Here is a 24,645-nt window from a genome sequence, read left to right as displayed (position 1 = left end):
ATCTATAACAGGTTGTTTGTGTATGAATGTATGTGAGTTCTTGTTTTTCACCTGCAATACAGAAATGTTTAATCATGTAAGAGATGTGGAAAACAATGTTGGTTTTTTTACTTGTATTTATGGTAATCATTCCCTTGAAAAATACTGTAACCATATTATAAATTTTATATTGTCTCAAAGATTTTGCTGAGGTATAAAAGCTATAAGGAAAAAATCAGAAAGTAACATTTCTGGGTAGAGATAAGAAAGGTAAGAAGACAGAAGAATAAGGAAAGAAACCATCAAGAGAGTGTGTGAGTGTTTTTTCCCTAACCCCCTCAGATAAAAATGTCATAGTACTGCCAACTCCATGGATTCCCTTGGAGCCTTACACTGCTGGAAGCTGATCTCCAGGTGGGGATAGCACCCTTCCTTCATCCACAGTCCTAAGTACCACTGTCTACTTTCTGCTTTTTAGGTTTCCATTTAAGAAACATCCATGTGATCCTAATCCAAATCTAGGAGGAGTTAGGAATTCTTGTTTTTGCTTAGTAACATGTTCAAAGTTAACATTATATCAAGCTGTAGAATCAACATTATTTGACACCTATTAGTGATTGCATAAATTTGTTTTATGGTTTATTAATCTATTCATCAGGGGGAGCCATTTGGGTGGATCCTTCATTTTTACTAGAATGTGCCTTATATTATAGTGGATAGACTGTTGGGTGTGATAAGGTGTAGGGAACTGGAAGAGAGAAGGGAATGGGATTGGTATACAAAATGAAAAAAGATTGTTTTCTTTTTTAAAAAGTACATTTTAAAATTTAAAAAAGACTTAAATCTAAAATTTGAGATTTTAATACTCTTAAAAATGTAAAGTTATAAGAACATGATGTTTGATTTGACAGAGGATATGATTTAATAAAGAAGTCTTGGATTGGAAAGCAAAAATAAATAAGAATAGAAATAGAAATTCATCAAAATTTATATGCATATATATTAAATTCAACACACACACACACACACACACACACACACACACACACACACACACACACACATATATATATATATATATATATATATATATATATATATGTATGTATGGCTATTTAATTTGCTTAGTGTCTTTTTTCATTAAGGGTGACCAAAAATCTCTTTAAAATTCCTCAAATGCTGCTAAGAATGATACAAAATCAGAAACTTCACCCCCATGGTCCCAGTTTTTCAGGAGATCTTGTCTATTCCTTCTTCCCAGGGTATTCTTTTTTTTTTTTTTTTTTTTTTTTTTTTGGTTTTTCGAGACAGGGTTTCTCTGTAGCTTTGGAGCCTGTCCTGGAACTAGCTCTTGTAGACCAGGCTGGTCTCGAACTCACAGAGATCTGCCTGCCTCTGCCTCCCGAGTGCTGGGATTAAAGGCGTGCGCCACCACTGCCCGGCTTCCCAGGGTATTCTATATATGTTTCTCTCAGGGTTCATTTTGTTACTTAGCTTCTCTAGGTTCTTGGACTACAGGATGATTATCTTTTGCATTACAGCTAGTATCCACTTATGAGTGAGTATATACCATGTTCATCTTTCTGGGTGTGAATTACGTCGTAAGGTTTTTGCTAGTTCCCCTTACTCTACATCCTCACCAGCATAAACTATCATTGATGTTTTTGAACTTAGCCATTCTGACTGATGTAATGATTTCTCTGAGTCATTTTGATTTACATTTCCCTGATGCTAAAGATGTTGAACATTTCCATAAGTATTTTTTCAGATTCTTCTGTTGAGAATTCTCTGCTTAGGTTAGATCTGTACTCCATTTTTAAATTGGGTTATTTGCAAATTTGATGTCTAATTTCTTAAACTCTTTATATATTTTGGAAATAAGTCCTCTGTCTGATGTGGGCTTGGTGAAGTTCTTTTTTCATTCAGTAGGCTGCCTTTTTGTCTTTTAAACTGTACCCTTTGCTTTATAGAAGCTTCTCAGTTTCAGGAGGTCCCATTTATTTATTGTTGCTCTCAGTGTCTGTGGTACTGGGGTTATATTTCAGAAGTGGTCTCCTGTTCTCATGCATTGAAGGCTACGTCCCACTTTCTCTTCTATCAGGTTCAGTATGTTTAGATTTATATTGAGGTCTTTAATCTATCTGTACTTGAGTTTTGTGCCTGGGGATAGATATGGGTCTATTTGTATTCCTCTACATGTTGATATCCAGTTTTTCTAGCACCATTTGTTAAAGATGCTTTTTTTCCATTGTATAATTTTAGCTTCTTTCAAAAATCAGGTGTTCTTAGGTGTGTGGATTAATACCCTTGTCTTTGATTTGATTCCATTGGTCGACATGTTTTATTGTTTTTAATGCCAGTACCCAGCTTTTTTCATTGCTGTAGCTCTTTAATAGAGCTTGATGTAAGCTTTATTTTACAGGATTATTTTAGGAACTTCCAGAGGCAGCACTATTGCTGAGATCAAAATCTATTAAAGATTTAATTCTTTTTTCTCTTCCTTCCTTTCTTCCTTTCTTCCTTCCTTCCTTCTTTCCTTCCTTCCTTCCTTCCATCCTTTCTTTTTATTTTCAAGACAGGGTTTCTCCTTAGCTTTTGGTTCCTGTCATGGAACTAGCTCTTGTAGACCAGGCTTGCCTTGAACTCACAGAGATCTGCCTGCCTCTGCCTCCTGAGTGCTGGGATTAAAGGCGTGTGCCACTACCACCTGGCTAAAGATTTAATTCTTACAATCATTTTCTGTTTATTTTTCTTCATGATGTGAGGTACAGGTAAGATTACTCTTTCTATTTCATTTCTAGTTTCTTGTTACCATTGTTAAAAGGCTGTATTTTTCCATTTTGTGTTGTTGGTATCTTTATAAAAATTAATAGGCCTTATACATATAGAGTAATTTTGGGATTTTATGTTCTGCTCCATTGGTTTGTAAGTCCATTTCCTTACTAGCTATGTGTTTTCTTGACTACCATTGTCTTATAAAAGAGCTTGAAATAAGGAATTATGTATCTTCTCACTGTGTTCTTCTTTAGGATTGTTCTTGTCAAATAAAGAAATGTTAAACAGTATATATTCTTTAGTGTACTTTAACAAAAAATTAAATTGATAACCCACAAAAATCATAGAAAATATTTTTGAGCTATATATGTGATAAGAGAAGTATAACTAATGTACACAAAATACATTTACAATTTGATAATAGTCTCTCTCATAAGTCTGAGCTTTATAATAATTTTAGTCTCAAATGATTCTGAATGCTGTTGGCTTAATAATGCATGCCTTCTAAATTGTGAACATAGACTGTTCTTCAGTAAATTTCAATGTTTTTCTTTTCAAAGTGTAAAATTGGCACATCTTCGGTTAAATCTAGACTATATCTCTGAATCTAGCTTGTTTTAAAATAACATAATGGTCCTTATTCTGACATATGAGCATTTCATTATTCTTTGCGGCTAAATGGCACTCAATTGTGTCTGCACTACTTTTTCTTTATCCATTCATGTTATAATGGACACTGATTTATTTGTCTCTTCTGGGTAGTGCCATGATAAACTAGTATGTGAGTGGATGTACTGATTATGGCGAGTTCTCTTGGGCAATCACCAAGAAGAGCTGTAATTGAGTCACATGGTAGTTCGAGTTTTATTATTCTAAGGAGTCTCTATTCTAATTTTTATTGGCTGAACTGATTTAAGTTTTCAGGTATAAATCGCAAGAGTTTGTTTTTACGCTATACTCACCTTCACTTGTATTTTGAAAGTTTGTTATCTTTTCTAAGTCAAAATAGGATCTCAATTTAGTTCTGATTTGCATTTCTCATTAATATTTAGTTAAAATTGTAAAGTTTTTTTAAAAAAATATGTGTATTTATTGGCACACTGGATATGTAGTTGTCAACTGATAAGCTTGTGAGAAAAACGTTTTTATAATATGAAGGCATAAGTCACAAACAATCCCACACCAGTTTGGAATTATGATTAATAGAATGGTTATTTATTTAAAGGGGAAAAACTTACAGATCACAGTCCCAGCCAACAGCCCTCTGCGCAATCAGGAAGGGAGCCTAGTCTCTGGAAGCAGAGCCGGAAGCCAGAGCAGGAGTGGAGGGAAGTGGCTGTATGTTTAAAAAGAGAGACCATGCCCCAATGGGCTGGTATCTCAGCGGCTATTGGCTGAAGGAGCGGAAGGAGCTCCCGCAACAATAATAAGGGCTTCAACCTAATCAAAAAATTAGTCTTCTGATAGATAACAATTATGATGGCATTACTAGGAAGTGGTAGGGTTTGGAATTAGGGAATAATCGGAGGAAGTAAGTCATTGAGCTCGGCCTGAGAAAGCTACATCTTTTTCTTTTTCTCTCTGTTTTCTGTACATCATAGGTTTTTATTCTCCACATGCTGGTCTCAGGCCTACGGAAATGGAACCAAGCAATGATACTGAGACCTGTAAGATCATGAGCCAAAATGCTTTATTTCTTTCTTGTCTCTCATGTGCATTTTGCTACAACACCCCAAATAAACACACTATTATAAATAAACCCACACAGTTATAATCACCTTATTCTTGGCAAGTTTCCCCCCCAAAAAAAATTCTACATTGGAAAAGAAAACTTATAAAAAAAATGCTGAGAGGACTGAATATCTACTCATAGAATCTTTTCTTAATTGATTTTTATTGAGCTCTACATTTTTCTCTGTTCCTCTCCCTGCCTCTCTCCTCCCTCTTCAACCCATAGAATCTTTAAATCACATCCCTATCTTTGCCCTATGAATTCAATTCAAAATAAGCTAAAAGTCTCGATTTGACACTTTAAAACTTCAAGAGGTAGACCTAGAGGACACTAGACCTTGGCTCAGATGTTAACTTCCTAAGACTGCTGTGATTTAGGAAACAGGACAAATCCTTGAATGATGATGGAATTGTATCAAGTTGAAAAGCATAGCTAAAGAAAATAAATGGTTACAGAGTGAAAGGACAATGGGAAAGGCTTAGCTAGCTATTTTAGCAGGAGAGGGTTAATCTTCAGAACATTTAAACACTTAACAAACTTGATATCTAAAAGATGAACAAATGGACAAGTCAACGAACAAAAGGGGAAAAAATGAGAAGATGCTTTTCAAAAGACTTGCAAATATCCAGTAAGTGTGTGAAAAAAATATTGCCAGCTTTACATGAGTAGTAAGGCACAGCAAAACCATGTTGGCCTCCTTTTGTTCATTTATTATTTTATTTTTGAGATTATAATAAATAATGACATCATTTTCCTCTTCCCCTTTTACTCTGTAAACCCTTCCATATACCTTCTTTGCTCTCTTTCAGTTATCTTTTTTATTAATTATCATTGCATGTATAAATAAGTGTATGTATACACATATGTTCTGAAATACAACCAGCTCAGTCTCTTTAATTCTACATATATGTATGTTTTCATGGATGATCATTTGCTATTGGATAACCAATCGTTTTTATCTTTCTTGGAGTTTCTCCTGTTCTTAACATTCTTGCTTGCAGTTCTTTGTGTATGGCTGAAGTCTCGCGGCCTCTCCTCCAAACACTGTGGCATGTCTTCCTTTGTTCAGTTCATCTGTAGACCATCACCCTAATGAATCTTTGTGGTGTTGTTTCTGAAATTCCTGGGAGATACAGTGTCAGAGCAAATCCCTGACACTCTGGCTCTTATTTCCAACTTCTCTTCTGCAAAGTTTCTTGAGCTTTAGGTATAGGAGTTGTTTGTTGGATGTATTTGCTGGGCATGTCTTTAAGGGGATGACTTCACTGCACCTTTTATTATGATTCCCTTCTAAGTAGTGAGACAGTTTTCTTTTACTGTTGCAAGTACTCTTCTTGGTGTTTTATAGGAGACACAAGGTCCTTGTGCTCACAAATAATCCCTATAAAGACTAGAAATGTTCTACTTGTTCATGGATACCACATTATTGTTTTTATTTTCTGCAAGCTTCATAGATTGTTGCAAATTTAGACAATAGATATTATATTCTAGCAATTGGGAGTGCCGATGTTTCTACCACTCCCTTGTTTGTTATTAAAATTTTTTGTTTAATTTGTAATAATTGATCCAATTATTTTAGTCAAGTCTCTTTCTTTCCAGTACAGTATTAAAGCCCTAGTGTTGACCCTTCAGAGGGGCAGCTTTGGTATTCCCAAACTTAGAAGAAAGCAATGACAGTGGTAAACTTTTCCCCCTTCCAAACCCTAAAGGCTCTGAGTTTTCATAACCGTCATTGGCAGCTTTATTATTTTTGTTAAATCAACATCTTGGAATATAAATCATTCTACAGGCAAAGCTATAAAAATTGTGTCTTTTTTGAAGATGTATCTTCCAAGGTTCTGGATTTTTATTCTTTGAGAAATTCAGACAGTTTATTTTTACTGTATTCTTTTCCATTATCCAACTCTGTTCTTATCCAACATCATGTTCTTTCTCTTGGTATAAAAACAAACTAACAGCAACGTTGATCATCTACCTAATACTCCTGAGCCTGCCCTGGGTTGATATAACCAAGATTGGCATCTGTTCTTATTTCAGAATTCATCCCAACTTTCTGGTTCTTCACTTCTTTCCTGACAAATATCTGTCTACAGAGATAGCTATATCTTTGTGAAATACACTAGCTGCCTTCCAGGTGATTTCTGCTACAGTCTGTAGCCTTTGTCAGTGAACTGAGCTGTTAAAATTTTGTGTTATCTAGCAAAGCATTTGCTTTCTTTGGTAAGAGCAGAAACAGTAATTATATGATGGCATGGAACTCCCTCAAAAGCAGGGATCTTCACAGGACGTAGGAGAGCATGCCAAGATCCCAAGGGTGACACTGCATTCCAGGTGCTGAGGTCTCCGGAAGAGGGACCAGCAGCTGCTTCACTCACGGGAGAGCACATCACAGTTATGGAAACTGTGATTGGCAATGAAGGATTCCAGCATGCCACATGCCAGGAGAGCTTCTGCTGCAAGAGTGGTGCCCAAGAGCAAGAGACCCTGCTGCCTCTCTATTGTGTACATGCAAAGTTTCACCTTAAAGCAACAGGAAGCAGGAAACTGGGTTAGAAAAGCTGTAACACCATCTCTCCCAGGAAGCCGTTCTGACTGGGAGCATGGCCCAGAGGTAGCCCGTTGAGCTGCTCTCTGGCAGCATATAGGAATCTGACCTGCAGTGATGGCAACAAAGAAGGATGACACACTTCTGGTGTACATACCTTCTCTTTTTCTTTTCCTACATATTGCAGCAGATTTCTGGAATAGTTGTTAACTCGTTGGCTTTGGGGGATAATTTTCAGGAGCTTTAAATATGTTTGTTTTGAAAGTGCTCTCCCCAGCTGCATTGGGGAGTAGGCTGATACTCTTCCATTACAGAAGTTAATCCCTGGGTGAATTATCTTTGCAAACACATATTAGTGCTTGTCACTCATATGATTGATAAGCACTTTGTCATAAAGGCAACAAAGATTATACATATTATTGAAAATACAAAATGAGGTTTAATCAATATTATGTGTTTTAATATATTTATTCAATGATTTCTTTGAGAATATTTTAAACGAAACAAGGCACAAATATGTGTTACTATTTGAGAAGTTAGAAATGTAAAAATATGCATTTAAAATGTTACTGTAGTATGTTAATGAGGTATTTGTTTCATTCTTAAATTAATTACTGCTGTTATTCATTGATGATTAAATCAATTTTGGTTAATAATTAGGTTAAAGAATAATATGTTTTTAAAGTTGCATTAGTATTAGGTATACATATTTTCCCTTGGCTATCAACACAGACATCAATAATACTTTTCCCACCACATTCCAAAATCAAGTGACAAAATGCACAATAATTGCCCAAAATTACATGGCTCACTGGTTGAAAAATAAGTCTATCACTTTCCTGAGAACAGCAAAATTTTTCTCAGACCCACATTTGCTATGTGTTAAGTTATGGTTTTAAGCATTGCCTTTCATTTCTGGAAGCTTCTGAAGGGGGTAAAATTAAATAGTGAATTTAGAGTTGTGCTTGCTACAATAACATTTGCAAAAAAAATCCAACTTCTTCTCTCCGTGTTAAAGGCCTCCCTTAGAATTCTCTATCAGCCCAGGGAGCTCAACCCCTCCAGCTCTGTCCCTGGCCTCTCAAATGTTAGGATCATAGACAGGGGCAGCCATGCCTGACACCTATGCTCTTTTCTTTACAGAATTCAAGATATGACTCTATTTCTCAGTCTTATACACATTTTTGCTTTTTTTTATTTGATTCTTATTATAAGTTCACACACACACAAACACACACATACACACACACAATCTTGAAATTCAATAGGTACAATTTTAAATCGGTTAGCTCATTCCTAAAAGATTTAATTATTTTTATGTACACAGCTCTCCCACCAATACCCCGAGACAAAGGACCCTTCTTCAATCCCTCATTTCACTTTTCAAAGAGCCTGTTCCGTGCTCTGTCATTCATGCTGAAGGCTGAACGCCTGACAGCTCGCCAACCGTTATTTCTCCTAGCAAGGTTTTCATCTCCATAGCGATACCATAGACAAGTTTCACTTACAGTGATAAAACATCATTTCTGTTTCTAAACTTTAGTCATAAGATGAGAAGTATGTGTTACATTGTTATCCGGGTAACTTCATTATAAATCTAGATCTTGACTTCTAGAAACACAAATATGTCCTGATGCTTATCCTGTTATACTTGGGAATATATTTACAGCTTTGTCAAATCTGAAAGATACTCGAATATGTTTTAAAAGTTTGATTTTATTTGTTAATTACTGGCCATGCATTCTTCCAGTATGTTGCTTGTTACCTTTATTGATTTTTCTCTCAGTGCTTTGAAATGATCTTAACTTAAACAGCATTTGATTCAAAGACCACATTTTCCACCTCCTGCGCTGATGGTATCACACTTGGCTAGAGTACAGAAACAGGCATTTTAATTTGTTTGTGGCTGAATTCACTTGTGAACTTACTGAATAAAGTTATTTCATCAACTTTGCATAAAAACATGAAGGGAGACTCACTATTGCTAGTCAAAATGTACTGAAAGCTATTATTATTGAGAATAAGAAGCAATACTCTTGAAAACTTTTGCCTACTTACATCCAAACATTTCTGTGAATTAGCATTCACATTAAAGAATCAAACCTATTAAATCATATTTTATATTTAATATATAATTAGATAAATATTTTAGGCATATTGAGTGAATCTTAATTAAAAGTAGAATATATATTTATTAATTTTGAAAAATTAACTGACTAATTTAATTATGTAATGGCAGTTCAAACATAGCATTAGAATTAATTTATTCCTTCACAATGTACATTTTTATGCTAATGAAAATATGCAAGGTAAATCATCATTAGAAGTAAGAAATAAACAAAGAAATGCTGAGTGATTTTCCTTCAGTTGATTTGCAAACATGGTCTCAGTTAAAAGTCTTAATTTCTAGTGAGGAATCTGAAAGAAGATCACATCCTTAGTGGAGTAGACAATTCCAAAGAAAACCCGAGCTTTTCAACTTCATTATATTAACTGTGGCAATCTGGTCTGTTAGAAGCAGCATTTTTTTTTTTTTGATAGGTAGGACTATTTAGAATATGGAATGCTGAAAGGTCAAAAGTTCAACTAAAGTTCTGAATATGCTCACAAGTTCTGTTTGTTATATGTAGATGAAGTATCCAGAGCTGTTTATTGGGAAGGAGAATCCTTTCCTGATGGATCTTGTAATTTAGACAAGGCACCGTGTGGTGAATACTCTCGCTCTCTCTGAACCTTCTCAACTACTATTGCAAGAAAATAAAAATGGTTGTGATTGATGAGTTAGGGCTTTGGAGCACACCATGCCTAGCTCTCCCCCTTCGGTTTCAGCTTTGAACCTTTCTTACAGGCAGAGACTAGTTGTGGTTCACTCTGAACTCAGCACTCCATCTCTTCAGATCTAGAGTTGCCTCATGTTGGCAAAGGTGGTGCCTGAAGGCTGATTGGTCTTCATTCTGGAGCTCAACAGTAGACATGACATTTGACCCATACGAGGACTGTTCTCATCAATAAAATCTCAATATTAAAGGCAACATTTTAATAAAGAAGTCATATTGAGACAATTTCTCAGTTTCTTCTGAAATTGTCCAGGGAACAGGAACATGATATATTACCTAGATATAACCAAAATACTATGAAAGCAATCATATAATCTAAGAGTTATAAAATGCTGTTGTATTTTCTCAGGAGATGAGCTATCAAAGAGCCTTCTCTCAACACTCACTATTCCATTTATTGTCACAGTCAAACTATTCCAATCTAGAGAAATCAGGTGTAGAAAATAGAAATGATAAAAGTAGAAAAGCCACAAAGCAGAGTAAGACAATTTTAATTTTCACATACTCCAGCTACTCAGTCACCTTACAAGTAACAAATCTCATTTAACAAACACATATATGCAAATTCATATGCATTCATATGAATCTAATGCTATTGTATATAACTCTTGAGGCTTTTTATTAATGTGGGATTTCCCCTCTGTATGCTGTTGAATACCATTGGTTAATAAAGAATCTGCATTGGGTCTATTGCAGTGCAGAATAGGGCAAGGAGTGTGTCCATTCACCGACACAATGGGACTGATCTAATGGGAGCTCACCAAGGCCAACTGGACTGGGACTAATGGAGCATGTGATCAAACCGGACTTTCTGAATGTGGCTGACAAGGAGGGCTGACTGAGAAGCCAAGGACAATGGCACTGGGTTTTGATTCTACTGTATGTACTGGCTTTGTGGGAACCTAGTCTGTTTGGATGCTCACCTTCCTAGACCTGGATGGATGGGGGAGGAACTTGGAATTTCCACAGGCAGGGAACCCTGACTGGTCCTTGGACTGGAGAGGGAGGAGGAGGGGGAGGGGGAAGGGAAATGAGAGGAGGGGAGGAGGTGAAAATTTGTAAAATTATATAATTTAATAAAAGAATAAAAAAAAAGAAATTTAGCAAAATGTTTCTTTCTGAATCCATAGTTTATAACATTCTTCATTTTATATTTTGAATTCAAATAGCATTCTTCTTTAGTATTTTTAATAAAGAAAGAAATTAATTAATTAATTTTACATCCTTGCTGAAGTTTCTCCTTCCTTTTCCCCTCCTAGACCCTCCTCTCACACCCCATCTGTTCCTACCTGCCCCCAATCCACATCTCCTACATTTCTGTTTAGGAAAAGACACAGGGCTCTGATGGATATCAATAAAAAAGCCTGTGTTCAGTAAATCTGAAATCTTCTCCCAAAGTTGTAGACCATGATAGGGAACAATGGGTTGGTGTATGGGGGAAGGGGGTGGTCAAGCATGTGTGTGTGTGTGTGTGTGTGTGTGTGTGTGTGTGTGTGTAATCTGGGGTTATTGGACAGGTTTTAAAGGATTTTGTGAGTGGTGTGCAATGTCTTCCTTGGAATTCCTAGGACCAACCTGGTCCTTAGTAAGGCTGAGTGGCCCTATTATGGAACTCAGAGGAGAGTTGTAGTCTGGGTTCAAAGAGTGTTAGCTGATGGTAGACAGTGTCATAGGTAGGGTTCCTAGATCCTTCCTGGCCTCTAGTAGAACCATAGCCTTCTTCCAAGGTAGTAAGACAGGATCCAGGGCCCAGAGGTGGAGGTGCAGTCTGTGGCTGATGGACAGTTTTCAAGTGGATAGTAAGCAGTGTCTTCCCTGGGGTCTCTAGGCTCACTCTGGCCATTGGTACAGAGTGTGTGTGCCCTTGTATGGAGCCCAGGAGAAGGAGCACTGTATGTCTTTTTGCAATTTTAAGTGAAAATTAAATAATATGTTCTACATAATACAAACATATATGTGACATCCTAGGTAGGTGTCTAAATATGAAAGTATAACACAATATTTTGTGAGGAAAAAATGAATTGTGTTATTTTGAAGCCAAGTCATTAATATAATTACTGACTGGACAATTGTCACACAAATGCCCTTATATATATTATATCTATTCAGCATTGTATGAAATGAAATAAATTATACACAGAAGATGTAAAGGAATATTCTATACATTGAGCATACAGACATGACAAAGTTGAGTGGTTAATATGTACAGATTATATAAATTTTATCTTAAACACATACAGAATAATAGTCTGGAAAAGTAGGGAATAGTTAGACAATAACAGAGCACAGATAATATAACACAGAGATGATAAAAATGAAGAAAATGAATTTAAAAACCTAAATAAAAAAATCTTGAAATAATTTAATTAAAGGGATGTAAGTAAGACTTCTCAAATTATTGTCCACTCCCATTTGATTTTATTTCATCCATGGTTCTAAGACCATGGTTTTGTTTTTGCCTATGACATATCTGTTATTGTCTAGGACATATACAATTAAATATGGGTGTTAGCTTTAATAATAGTAAAAAAGAAGAAATAATAAATATAAAAATATAACCTTGTAGACTGAGATTTCTAAAGTAACTCATAATGAGTTAGTGTAAACAAAGATGTGTATAAAACATAGCAAACAATGTATAACGCATGTTACCTAAAGGTGAGCATGTGAACAGGTACATAGACCACCAATGTATGCCAGAAGCACACACACTGGGAGTTTAGGAACGTCAATGAGGAGTCAGTTAAGAAGAGCTGTAAGATAATATGTTCACAGTCTGTTTTAAAGCCCACAAAAACACGACCTTTCCTAATGGCACTCTGAGACTACACAAAGTTTCTTTGAACTGTCATGTTTTAAAGTCATCCACATCTTGCATCCTGTTCTACAAAGGGAATCAACATAAGCAAACTAAGTCAGTTAGTTGTATAATAGTTAAACTAATAATTCCTAACTAGGTGTTGATTGGATTCTGTAACATGAGGGCCTGCTTATTGAGGTTTCTGTCCCACCCGGTACCCCACAGCCGGCAAGACCCCCAAAAAATCACACAGAGATCTCCATAAGTTATAAAACTGATTGACTCACTAACTCAGGCTTCATAGTAGCTCTTATAACTTATGTTAGCCCATTATTCTAGTCTATGTTAGCCACACGTCTTGGTACCTTTCTCAGCGGAGCAGGTCATATCTTGCTTCTTCTGTTATTTAGGCAGGAATGGCGGAGGGAGCTTCCTGCTTCCCAGAATACTCCTGTTCTCTTTGCTCCACCTCTACTTCCTGTCTGGTTTTCTAACCTATAATTCCTGCCTGGCCTATCAGCATTTATTTAAAACATGATTGACAGAATACAGACAGTTATCCTGCACGAAGATTCTGTGATTTCTAGTTCTGTGATTTCTAGGACCATTTATACAGAGAATCACAGTGTAACTATATATATCCATTTGAGATGCACAGGGAACCAGAACACATCAAACATTAAGCAATGTGGGTCCTATAAGACTTAAGCTTGCATTTTTCTGCAGATGAGATGCTAACAAAGTCAGAGGAGCATCAGGCTTCTCTTGGTGCCCTTTGGAGAATTGGATACGAACTGACATCCAGTTAAGCTGTCACCATGGTCATTTCTAAAAGCCTTCCTGATATACAGTCTCACTAGTTTTCTTTCTTTAAATATTTTATTTTATTACTTTAAAAAATACCAGTGCAAATTCCCACTGCCTCCCCTTCTCCCACTCCCTCCTCTCCTCCCACTACCTCTCCTCCTAGAGTTTCTTTATCTTTTTGTTTGATATTATTTTACTCCACAGCATTTGACCTTTTTTTGGAATCCAGCCTCAGTAACAAAGTAAGAGTGTGGTAAGAGTAGCCACTATTTGCTTTCTTAACATTTGGAATAATATTTTCTTAATATTCCAAGGTCTGTGGATATAACACAAATTTCAAATTAGTTTTGTTTTTATTTCTTGGGATTGTGTAAGGATATGTTTTTTTTTAAATGTTGTGATTACACTAAAAATAAACTCTTAAAAGAGCAGTCTATCATCTTTCCCCCGCAGCTTCTGTGTTGCTAACTGTAGCGCTTTCCACTCGAATGCACCTTAATAGGTTGGAAATGTTGGGGGAGAAGGGAAATAAAAGGAAATTATTGTCTGAGAATATTTATTATGTCAACAATGCAGCTTAATCGTCTTTAATGGAACACAATTAGACATTGGAATTTCTCAAAACAAGAAATGTTTTGGGCAGTGGGAACTGCTACAGATAATTGTAAATAATCTGAGAATAATTAGTCTGAATAAAAGGCTGAGAACAATATATAGAGTTTTCAGTTTAAGAAAAATTTATTTGCTCTTCACATTAATCCTCTACTTAAGGATATTAGAAAATGTAATTTAAAAGATTCTGAAAAGAAACCCAGTAATTATTGTATTTTTCAAATAAATGGATGAAGTCGTGATGGAAATAAAATAATAGCCCCTAAACTATAAAATGTTTTCCCTCTTAATTGTCAATTATCCTTAAATAACGCACTTTTACATATTTACAATTCGTATTTAATTTATAGCTCTAATCATTATATTTCTTGGTTTCTGCACATTTGATTCTCTCCCATCCTCCACCCTCTCTCCCTCGCTCCCCTGTTCTCTCTCATACTAATGTTTCTTAAAGGAGACTGAGATGGGACGCTCCAGTACAGTGGAAAATCCTGTTCACAGAGCATGGCATCAGATTTTTGGCTTTGTATAGGCTTTCAGAAAACCACAAAAGATTCCACTCCCCCCTCATAATTAGCAATTTAAAGGTAGTCTTGAGGTCATTATAGAGAGGTGGTTTCCAGAAGATTACAGGCAGCATCGTTCGTGGATTAACATATACAGTATAACTCTCTGTCCATTGCCAAACCACAAGCAGCTCATAAAGTGACAGGGAATTGAAAAAGGAACTACTACCATGTAATTGCTCACTCTAATTACTGGTTATAGGAATATTAGGTCAAGGACCCAAAGAAATGCTAGCTTAAGAAAGCAGTCCATTAAAGGTTCACGTCCAAATACAGTTCTAATAACATGTCAACCAGAGAAAAAATATTTATCATCAATCCATAATATCAAAGATAAAAAATATAGACATCTTCTAAAAACATTTTGTTTTAAATGAAGATAATACAGGCAATGAAATTGCAGTAATTTTCAGAGTCCCTGTTATGTATTAGATTCAAAATGTTGGCCACAAGCTCATGCATTCGAAGATCTGGTCTGCAGAGGCAGCAAGGTTTGGGAAGGATGTACATCTTTAGGAAGGACTGATTTGGTAAAGGAAATGGGTCACTGGAGGTGGGCCTTGTGTTTTATATCCTGGTTCAATTTCCTGCCCTATCTCTGCTTGGAAGTTCACTAATGGTAAGTTCCTGCTGTCCAGATGTGTGTGAGCCCATTACTGAGAGCACCATGATGACTCACAGCTGCAGGCTGGTCCTGCTGTGGTTCCCTTTCTGCTGTTCACCTCAGACGGTGCTGCTTCATCACCTCAGAACTCAGCCAAAATGTCAAAATAAAACCTTCTGCCCCTTCCTTTTTTTTTCTTTCTTTATAAAAATTGTAGCAAGGAATAATGTTGGCATTCTTTTCCAGTTTCAAAATTATTTAATTTTAAATAAACACGCTTAACATTACAAAATTACACATAATTCTTAATTCAAATGGCTAGTGCAACACTTCAGTTACATATACCATAATAATATGCATTAAAAATAATAACACCAAGTGAGAGAGCTGGCCCTGGAGTCACATAGGCAGGAGAGCTCCCCCTGACCCTTACCTGCTGCAGCACACAAGATAGCTGCCTCTGCTTCCCATCTGGGCAGCACACCAGAGCTGATCCTGTTGTGGAGGAAGCAGGTGAGCCAGCCAGAGGCCTTGAGAGCAGGGGAGCCAATCCCGCTGTTCCCCCATAGCCAATACAGCAATACAGAGAGAGGGTGCTACACAGGGCAAAACAGTAGAACTGGCCCTGGTGAAGTGAATGTGTGGTGTTGGGAGAGGGGGAGGGGATCTGAGGCCCCAAGGGCAGAACTGGCCCTGATCCTTGTTGCAGGCTACAGTAGGTGAGCTAGCCAAGACAGTGCTAGATAGCTCACCTATATAGAGATGAGGAGAAAAGTCATCAGCTGACCAATCCATCTACCATGCAGGTTTAAAACCAGTTGGCCCAACCTAACATCCACTGAATCTATGATATTGGAGCATGTGAAGGCAACAAACCTAAAGACCCAAACAGGATCTCCATGACACAGCAAGAGGATGGATATTCAAGAGGAGCCCCAGTGAAAGACCATTATCAGTAGTGTAGCAGAAGCCAGAGGCCTGGAACCAGAGCAATAGCTCATGGCAATGAACACTTAGAAGCACACACAAATGGACTGAAGGGTAAATTATGTGTCTCAATGGAAAACACTACAGCTTCCCTGAAAAGATTCTTTTTCTTTTTCTTTCTTTCTTTGGTTTATTTGGTTTTGAGTTTTTCTTTTAAATTTGATTTTGCTTTGTTGAGGGGAGGTTGCCAGGTCAGGGGGTGGATGCCAGGGGATGGACATGAGGAGGAACAGAATGCATGATGTGAAATGCACAAAGAATCGATAAAAGTTAAAAACAATAATAACACAAAATAACCAAAGTAACAAACACAGTTGACGTGTTCACACTTACTTAGCATGACGGATATCTGGCAGAGACCTCTCTAAAGCAATTTTGTTGCTGACAAAAATATTGAATCCGTTTTCCCTGTAAGCTGAGTCATCCTGGTATTCTTCTGTAAGGGGGTATGGTTTTCCATGTTCACCTTTCCCTACAAAGGAAGAAAAGAGGTTTTCATCTGATAAAAACCCATTTCATATTCTAGAACAGATATTCATAAATAATTGATATATAGATGAAAATGTGCAATTTATACACACTGGCATATTTTTTAACCTTGAAGAAAAATTGAAAACATGACATATTCAGAAAAATGTTTAACTGAAAGCTATTATATTAAGCAAACAAATTAACATCCAGAGAGACCAATACTTGGTTTTCTTTCATATGTAGGTCTCAGATTTTGATTTTTATATGTTTGAAAGAGCACCAGCAGGTGCACATATGCAGGTATGTACATGTGGATGCTGAAGGTTGCCATCACCAGTTGCTGCTCTGCCTTACACACTGATGCACATGTTCTAGCACGTGTTCTTACCCCCAAACCTCTACACAGCACATGCCTAGGCCTCTGTGTGCATGCTTGAACTTACTTGCAAGCAAACACCATACTTAGATGTGCATCACAAACACACATATTTCAAAACCATCAGCACAGCAGCAGAAATATTGCTAGTCTCTTGCTCTCTTTGCACATTCGCTTGGGTACCTTTGATGATTTTTATGCTACTCAGAATTACTAAAAACCCAGTAATGCTAATGTTTAGTATTTGAAATTGACATTTCTCATGGAGCATATGTGTTGAAGACTAAACTGATATCAATCTTGCATTATGAACTATTTAGCAAACTAACCCATGGAGTGTGTTTTGATACATTGAGTTTATCAGTTCTTTCTTATGGTATTCCATGGTTACATATTCTCCTATTTATTAAAGCTTCATCATAATACATTTCCAAATAAAAATCACACAACATAATTAACCAGCCCCAATGTCTATACATCTCAATGACTATCAAGAGTTCAAATAGCCATTCTGAAACTGGAGTTTCCCATTGGATTTTATACTTTTATTAGCCAATATCTTTATTCAAAATTTTTATAGTGCTCAGGGTGGGATAGTGCTTGCTTAGCATCCATATGGCTCTGGGACAGATGTCTGACACTGCACTACTGGGCATGGAAGGACTCACAAGTAGTCTGGGAACTAGGGAGGTGGAGGCAGATAACAGGTTGAAAGTTATACTCTGTTATTTGGGAAGTCTGAGTGTAGTCTGTGCTAGAGACTTTGAATCAAACAACAAAAGACACAGATACTTCCCTTCACCAAGCCACTCCAATAAAAATCAAAATCCTGATATTATGCTTCTGCCCCTATTTTATTTTCAGGGAAGATGTCACTTACTTAACTGTTTACTAAACTAAATGGAAATTAAAAAGTCAGTGAGAAATTTCATGTGTAAAGCATTGTTCTGAAATATTTTATATGCATTTGACTCAATACAATTATGCATTGAAATAACAGTTGCTCTGTCCAAGTGGCATGTGAATAAAATGGAAATAAAAACACTAATTAAGCATTTTCTGCTGCTGTGCTGATGGTTTTGAAGTATGTGTGTTTGTGATGCACATCTAAGTAAGATTGGGAACTTTTAAAATCTGGAAATCACTCTCCTATAAATTGTCCAAATTAACAGCAGAGAGATTTTGACCTATATGGGCCCTGGTATAACTAGTTTTACACTTTATTTTATAAATTGTGATAAGCAAGAACGGTTAAAAAAAAAGTACTGCTTTTGCTTTCTATACAGTCCCTTGAAACTAAAAGGCAAATTGTCATATTCAAAAATATTATATGTAATTACTAAACTCCAAGTGAAATACACACATAACACTCCTTTTCACACTTTTTATAGAGAAATTTTTATGTTCATGGCTTCAAGTTCAGACACTTTTCCGACTACAAATATAGACCATGTATAGTGGAATCGTTATTAGAAGACCTGTCAGGAAGAAATTCATTTTCTCTGTGTGAGAGCTTAGTGTTCAGACTGGTAGACCCCCAGAAGCAATGGTTTTCATATAAATAAGTTACTCTTTAACATTATGTAACAAAACAAGTGCATTAATATTAATGGCATGTTAGAAATTTTGTATTGAATTTATTAAGCTAGGTTTTAAAATATTGCATTCTTATACATGAAGGCAGAAGATTTTATTGCAAATTCTACAAAGTTACTTTAAGTTTTATTATCAAGAGCCATATAATCCCCAAATTTGCAAGTCTTTTGTTAAAAAAAGCAACAAAAACAAAAAACACACCAAACCTAATGAAACAAAACAAAAGAAAAATTCAAATGAAAATGACAAATCAAATACTATAATATCAAAAATATTTACTATTATTGTGAAAACATAGTTATACCTATTTTGAAAAACTATTACACTATAATGCAAGTCATTCTAATGAATTGTATATTCAATTTAGGCAACTTCTTTAAATTATGAAACACTGTATAAGTCATTACTTTTAAAATAGTACAAAAAATAAATGTGATATTTTAAGTCATGAAATTAAGTATCATTGGTAAATGTATAAAACTGAAGCAGAAAAGAGTTTACTAGTATGTAATTGATACTGCTTACTCAAATGAGATATTGGGCACTTGAACAGGAAATTCATGCTGATTTTTTTCACAATGCACTTGGTATTTGTTTCCTGGCTAAAATGACATTAATAGAACTGTCTTGTAGATTGCTATGACGATCAATTTGGGATGTGTATTGATTGTATACTATGTGCACCATTGGGCACGGAAATTGAAAATGTACATAGTATCATAACAGACCTGCAAAAGCTGAGAGCATGCTATGTTAGGAAGATAAGGGAAAATTTATTAAATGGCTACTTCAAGAACAAAACCTGGCATGTGTACACTTAAATAAACTAAAAACAAACAAGCAAAATTCTATGGACTAAAGAAGCTAGTGTAGGCTAACTAGGCAAGGAGGATTGTAGCTCAAGTTTCCTGAATAGAAGAGGATGTGAATCATTTTTAAGGAGCTAGGGCCAGAGGCATTTTACATAAAAAGAAACTGGGATAATTGAATTGTAAAAACCCAAAATTGAAATGCAGTGCTGAGCAAATATTTAATAAATCTATTTTACAAGACAGAGATCTGTTAACATTGAAAATTGAGAATAAAATCGACTTAGGTCAGAAGAAGGATTCTATGACACTAAGTTATTCAGACTGTTCCTTCTGAGCAAGTACCTTGAGGTTAATATTAGAATCAGGGAGGATGTGCAACTGGGAAACTCAAACATACTTCAATCTGAATCTTTTTTTATTGATTTTTATTGAGCTCTAGATTTTTCTCTGCTCCCCTCCCTGCCTCTTCCCTTCCTTTCAACCCTCGCCCAAGGTCCCCGTGCTCCCAATTTACTCAGGAGATACTGTCTGTTTCTACTTCCCATGTATATTAGATCCATGTGTCTCTCTTAGTGTCCTCATTGTTGTCTAGGTTCTCTGGGATTGTGGTTTGTGGACTGGTTTTCTTTGCTTTATGTTTAAAAACCACTTATGAGTGAGTACAGCCAGAACCTGGACACAACCTATGTGTGCTTCTACTGAAGAATGGATAAGGAAAACGTGGTATATTTACACTATGGAGTACTACACAGGAGAAAAAATAATGACATCTTGAATTTTGTAGGCAAATGGATGGAGCTAGGAAACATCCTTGAATCTTGGTGCCATCACACTTTATTCATATATAGAGAACTTTTATTATCACTCCAACATAGACAAGAATCTCAAACACCATATGCAGACTCTTTTCTCCAACTTTTCTCTTCATTTCTTTTCTTTTTCTCCTCCTTCTTCTTCACTGACCCTTTTTTCATTCCTTTCTGTTGTTCCCCCTTCTTTTTATTTTCCCCCTTCCTAATCCTTACCTTTCTTTCTCAACCTCTACTCTCTATTTCTCACTTTCATATGCACACCAACCCTTCTCATTCCTCGTCCCTTTTTTTTTCACGGTTTTCATAAACGTCTATTTCATCACTGGTGGGTAGCACATTTAACAGTTAAATACATTTAAATAATGTATGGTGACTGCAGAACTGCAGCACTGATAACCATCCAACTAGAAACCAGCCAACAGGAAACTGTCTAAATATTTAAAATACAGCTCTTGTTTAATCATCCTTTGATTTGATCACCTTCTGGGGGGAAGGGGAGGAGCCTGCTGGTCACATGGAAATATATTAAGGCCAAATCTTCTGATATCCGTTCCCAGAGGTTTCTTTCAACTAGATTAAGCCTCCAGTTCCAAGGCAAGCCCAAGTTTGTGGCCTCCAGCATTAAAGCTCTTCCCATCTACCAGAGCAGACAGTGTAAGCTTCACACCAGACCTCAGAGTCTGAGTATAACCCACTCCAATTAAACTAGAGTTGTTGACCTTTGCAGAAATGGAAGCAGTAGGATCCAACTAAGACAGTCTTGCCATATAAACCTGGAAGTTCCTATGTAGATCAGGCAAACTCAAACCTTGTGGTTATCCTCTTGTCTCTGTCTTATAATTGCCGGGATTGCAAGATTGTGAAAATCTTTAGAAATATCTGCTTTCTTTAACATATAATTATGGTGAATTAATGTTTTACTACTTCATGACTGTCTTTCAGTGAATATATACACTATGTAAAGCAAAAAATGTTCAACATAATGTCACCAACTTCTAAAAGGTGATTATGACAGAGTAGGTACCCGTCCATATTATTTGGGGAGTAAGCAAAAGAAGAGGTGCTGAGAATTTGGTATCTATTTCCTCAAAGAAATAAAGTCATTTATTTTCTTGAAAGCAAATATCAACCACTTTATCTCAGAAAGGGTTTGAGGATTAAATGATTATCAGTGTTACTATTTTGACATTAAAATTTAAGAGACAAGTTTTTTTAAAAAAAAAGGATATTGGAATTAAAGAGAAGTATAACAATCTTTAAGGAAACTCAGGTCTGGGAAAGTGTTTTGGGTGAAGAATCTAGCTCACTGAGTGGTGCTTTTGCTCTCTCTAATTTCAGTAGAATGCTCTTTATATACATACACTTCCAATTGTCCCTATATATATTATGGACACCTGGGATGTGTGGAGTACCAATATGCTAAAGTGTTTGAGTGGGAATTTTTTTCTATTATTATTATAAAGTAGAAAGTTTTCACCATGCTGCCTAGTCTGTCCACAAACCTCTGTGCTTGTGTGTTTTCCCTTCTTAGTCTTATGGGGGGGTGTATACATACATACATATATCCACGATATACAGTTTCTTCAATTCACTGAACACTGAATACCTATATCTAAGCATCTAAGCACTTAGCTATATCAGGAGTGAAATGGATAAGCAATTCTCATCATGCTCATTCACAGCAGGTGAGCAGTCTGCTTAGGTGGAATTCCTATTTCATGCCTCATTCGCGGGCTTGACTATATCTTCTTGGAAGTAACCACTGAAGATTGATTTTACAAAAACTTCAGATTGAATATGAATATCAATAAAACATGTTCATAAGATATTATACTCCTCTTTGGGGGAACCTAGTAAGTCATTCTATTTCAGAATTGTCAGTAAATTGACACGAAATTTGCTTTAAATGTTCTTCATTAGTTTTTTATTTGAATAAGCAACCGATTTGTTTGAAGATGTCAGTGAGGGGTGTGTTTTATTCCTTTTTTTCATGCCAAACTATCTCATCATACTGGTTGTTCATTTCTTAAAACATATTATAGTCAAATCTCATAAACTATACATTTTCTTACCTTGGTACTGTAAATAAAAGTAATTGAGCATGTGCATATTAGAAACTAGACACTGGGTACTTAATGTGTGCATATGAAAGTTGGAAGTTTATCACTATATTATTCGTCAAAATTGGTGTATATTATATGCACATAGAAGCCAACAAAAAACGTAAAGTTATTCTCTAAAGTCGTGTGTATCCTACATTGTAGCATTTTTATTGCAGTCCTTTCAATTATACCCTTGGACTGTTTTTGCAGCCTCACCTCCTGAAATAGTTGTATTTGCTAGGACATGATTTAACAGAATTGGGGTTCTTTTTTATGTTTGTTTTGTGCTTTGCTGTTTCTTTCTACTTCTCTGGCTGTTCTGGTGTCCTGGAACTTACTCTGTAGACCAGGCTGGCTTCAGACTCAAAGATCTGCCTGTTGTTGACTCTTGAGGGCTAGGATTAAAGGCATGTGTACCACCGCCCAGACTGGGTTCTTTTATATTACAGCTTTGGAGAAAGGCTGGTAGAGAACAATATGAATGACTTTTCATATTTTGTGTCTGGGTTAGTGTGGTATGTCCTAAAATTTATACATACACAGTAATCGAATCCTTTCTAATCGTCTGACTTCAGAGTGTGTGGAAATTTGCTACACAAATCAATGCCTGATTCCTGCTATACATAAAATTCTCAATGAGGTTATGAATCTGCAGTACTAGATCAGCAAAAGGAAACAATTTGTCAAGAATAACATGGCTTTACATACATGGCTTCTTGAGTATATTCCTAATATTTGTATTAAAATATTTCAGTGTTATTAACTAAGTGTTGCTGAGGTGAGGAGCCATATTTAAAACAAAGTAACATAACAATTACTTTTTTCTTATTATATTTCCACTTATAAACTCTGGAAAACTTATTTTCTCTGGAAAATGTCGTTCTTTATTTGTAAAGTAGAAATTTTGGGTGAATGGGATGCTTGGGATATAGGAAGGGTAGATATGGGAGCAGGGAAGCATATATCCTAATTAAGGGAGCCATTTTAGGATTATTAAGAGACTTGACTCTAGAGGGGTTCCCAGGTATCCAGGGAGATGCCCTCAGCTAGTTCCATGGGCAGCTGAAGAGAGGGAGCCGGAAAAGGCCAGATCCTATAGCCATACTGATGAATATCTTGCATATATCACCATAGAACCTTCATCTGGTGATGGATGGAGCTAGAGACAGAGCCCCACATTGGAGCACCAGACTGAGCTCCCAAGGTCCTGACGAGGAGCAGAAGGAGGGAGACCATGAGAAAGAAAGTCAGGACCGTGAGGGAACCTTCATCTGGCGATGGATGGAGATAGAGACAGAGCCACACATTGGTGCACCAGTCTGAGCTCCCAGGGTCCAAATGAAGAGCAGAAGGAGGGAAAACATGAGCAAGGAAGTCTGGACTGCGAGGAGTGCTCCCACCCACTGAGATGGTGGGGCTGATCTATTCAGAGCTTACCAAGCCCAGCTGGACTGGGACTGACAAAGCATGGGATAAAACCGGATTCCCTGAACATGGCAGACAATAAGGGCTGCTGAGAAGCCAAGGACAATGACACTGGATTTGGATCGTACTATGCTTACTGGCTTTGGGGGGGCCTGGCCTGTTTGAATGCTCACCTTCCTGGACTTGGATGGAGGGGGGAGGAACTTGGACTTCCCACAGGGAAGGGAACCCTCACTCCTCTCTGGACAGGAGAGGAAGGGGGAGTGGAGGAGGGAGGGGGTAATTGGGAGGCGGGGAGGAGGTGGAAATTTTTAATAAAAATAAATAAAAAAAGAATTGGAAAAAAAATTTTGATTATTAGATTTTGTTGGTAAAATAACTATAAAATATGAAAATAGTAATTGTCTCTCAGTAGATAGCGATTTGACATTTTTCTAAGCTTTATGGAGTACCAGCCATTGAAAATCCTTAAACATATTTGGAATTTTTAATGTTTTGTTTTCTTTGTTGTGAGTACATGATAATTTTTGTTATACCATTTTTTTCTTTGGTAGTGTAGTGGGTGGATATTTTTTTCCAGCTTTGGACAATGTAAATTAGAAGCTATCTCTTTTGTCCCTTCTAAATTTCCCCCTATTTCTCTCTTTTATTTATCAGTTGTTTTTATTTTGTTTTATGTATTGTCTTTAGAGGTGAACTGATTTACAGAATTAATCAGGAACAGAATGACTACTTCTCTATGTCTAGGACTACAATGTTGATTAATCTCTCATCACAGCACAGCTTCACTGATGTGTAGAGAGAGAT

At 36.4% G+C, this 24,645-nt stretch overlaps 1 protein-coding gene across 1 annotated transcript in view; it reads right to left on the bottom strand.

Annotated features, from left to right (window-relative positions):
- Galntl6 (polypeptide N-acetylgalactosaminyltransferase like 6) overlaps positions 1 to 24,645 on the bottom strand; it is a 1,112,723-nt gene that overhangs the window by 637,563 nt on the left and 450,515 nt on the right. The window contains exon 3 of the mRNA XM_038327381.1: positions 16,578 to 16,716. Within this exon, the coding sequence (XP_038183309.1) occupies positions 16,578 to 16,716 (139 nt within the window). The remainder of the gene's footprint in view (positions 1 to 16,577; positions 16,717 to 24,645) is intronic.

The sequence above is a fragment of the Arvicola amphibius genome, chromosome 4, assembly GCF_903992535.2.
Source record: "Arvicola amphibius chromosome 4, mArvAmp1.2, whole genome shotgun sequence".
Classification (NCBI taxonomy): domain Eukaryota; kingdom Metazoa; phylum Chordata; class Mammalia; order Rodentia; family Cricetidae; genus Arvicola; species Arvicola amphibius.
This window is presented reverse-complemented; position numbering and strand designations above follow the sequence as displayed.